Below are 1,675 nucleotides of genomic sequence, written 5' to 3'. Positions count from 1 at the left end.
CGGGACTGCATCTCGGAGTGGGCGCGGCTGGTGAGTGAGCGGGGCCAGCGGGAGGAGCCGGCGGGGCGTGCCGAGCAGGGCGAAGGAGAGGCCTGGCAGGGCGGCAGCCGGAACGCTGCAAAGGGAACGAGCGTGGAGTGAGGGTGGGCCGCGCAGCTCCCCGGGCCGGGCTATGGCGAGCCGCGGCAGGGCCGGGCAGGGGGAGCCCCGCTGACGGCATCGCGGTCCCCCGCAGCAGAACGGCGCCCTTGTGCCCCTGGAGCTGGCGCTGCTGGGCATGGTGTCACAGCCTGGCTTCCGCGGCGTCGTGCGGCTCCTGGACTGGTTCGAGGTGCCCGAGGGCTTTGCGCTGGTCATGGAGCGTCCGGAGCGCTTTCAGGACCTCTGGTACTTCCTACACGAGCGGCGCTTCCTGACGGAGCCCGTGGCACGGCGGCTGTTCCGCCAGGTGCTGGAGGCCGTGCGGCACTGCAGCAGCCGCGGCGTCCTGCACCACGATATCAAGCCCGAGAACGTCTTCGTCGACCTGGCCACGGGCGAGGTGAAGCTCATCGACTTCGGGTGTGGCACCATCCTGCAGGACACGTTCTACACCCGGATGTCAGGTGAGCACAAAGCCGGGGCCAGCCGGGCAGCAGAGGGTCCCCCCTTTGCTGGCAGAGGGGAAAGAGGGAGAGAAGGAAGGAGGGGGAATCCTTCTTCAGCCAGCTACAGCCAAGTTGCTTTTTGGCAGGGCAGGGGCTGGCTGTTGTGGATCGAGAGCTGGCTGGGAGGGAGGGAGCAGGATATGCCTGATGAGCTGCGCCCACGTCCCATAGGAACACCAGAGTACAGCCCACTGGAGTGGATCCTCTTTGGCTGCTACCATGGCCAGCCAGCCACCATCTGGTCCCTGGGCATCCTGCTCTATGAGCTGGCCTGCGGGCACCTTCCTTTCCACACCAAGGAGGACATCGTCCGGGGCCAGCTCTTCTTCCCTCCCTGTGTCTCTCAAGGTGGGGATGCACCTTCAAGGCACGAGGGGAAGAACAGGCTTGGGAGGGGCAGCTGGCACATGAGCGTCCTGCTCTTGCAGCTGGTGAGGAGGTGGATCTCCTGGGCTTAGCGGGAGGAGGTGGCACCTGTGCCTCTGTGCTGGTATCCTCTGCAAGAAAGGATCGATGGGAAGCTTTTGGGTGAAGCTCTGAGCACTCCTGGTGTGGCATGAGCACTGTGGAATGTGGGAGAGCATGGACAAGAGCCTTGTTCCGCTGGGCGGCAGTTTCTGGTTTCTCTCCGCAGAGTGCCAGCACCTCATTGGGTGGTGTTTATGCATGGACCCCACAGACAGGCCATCACTGGAGGACCTTTTTGAGCATTCTTGGCTGCAGGAGCCCTGCCTGGCTCAGGAGACAGCAGAGATGCATCCCTGTGCACAGTAGGATCCAGGAGCCCAGCAAGCAGCAGCGGCATGCATCTCGTGGTGCTGGAAGAAAAGCCCAGAGCATTTCGCTGCGGCTGCGGCACGGAGGAAAGAGCACAGCCAAGGAGATGCTTCCGCTGGTCCCCGTCGAGCTGTGAAGGGAGCGACTCTGTGCTCCCCATCCTGTTGGAGAAGTGGTGGCAGTGCAGTGAAGGTGCCACAGTCTGGGACAGGGGAAACGTCCCCCTGCAGCTCAATGGCATTGTGATGTCG

The 1,675-nt window shown here is 63.9% G+C and overlaps 1 protein-coding gene across 1 annotated transcript; it reads left to right on the top strand.

Annotated features, from left to right (window-relative positions):
* Positions 1 to 277: 277 nt before the first annotated feature.
* Positions 278 to 1,421, top strand: LOC311166119 (serine/threonine-protein kinase pim-1-like; the record flags this gene model as incomplete). Its single annotated transcript, XM_084227598.1, has 3 exons — positions 278 to 605; positions 819 to 995; positions 1,282 to 1,421. The coding sequence occupies 3 exons, from the start codon at positions 278 to 280 to the stop codon at positions 1,419 to 1,421; spliced, it is 645 nt and encodes a 214-aa protein (XP_084083724.1).
* Between the last annotated feature and the right edge of the window lie 254 nt (positions 1,422 to 1,675).

The sequence above is a fragment of the Fringilla coelebs genome, assembly GCF_963513975.1.
Source record: "Fringilla coelebs genome assembly, contig: SCAFFOLD_40, whole genome shotgun sequence".
In the NCBI taxonomy this organism is placed as follows: domain Eukaryota; kingdom Metazoa; phylum Chordata; class Aves; order Passeriformes; family Fringillidae; genus Fringilla; species Fringilla coelebs.
The sequence above is the reverse complement of the archived record's forward strand: the minus strand, read 5'-3'. Positions and strand labels throughout refer to the sequence as shown.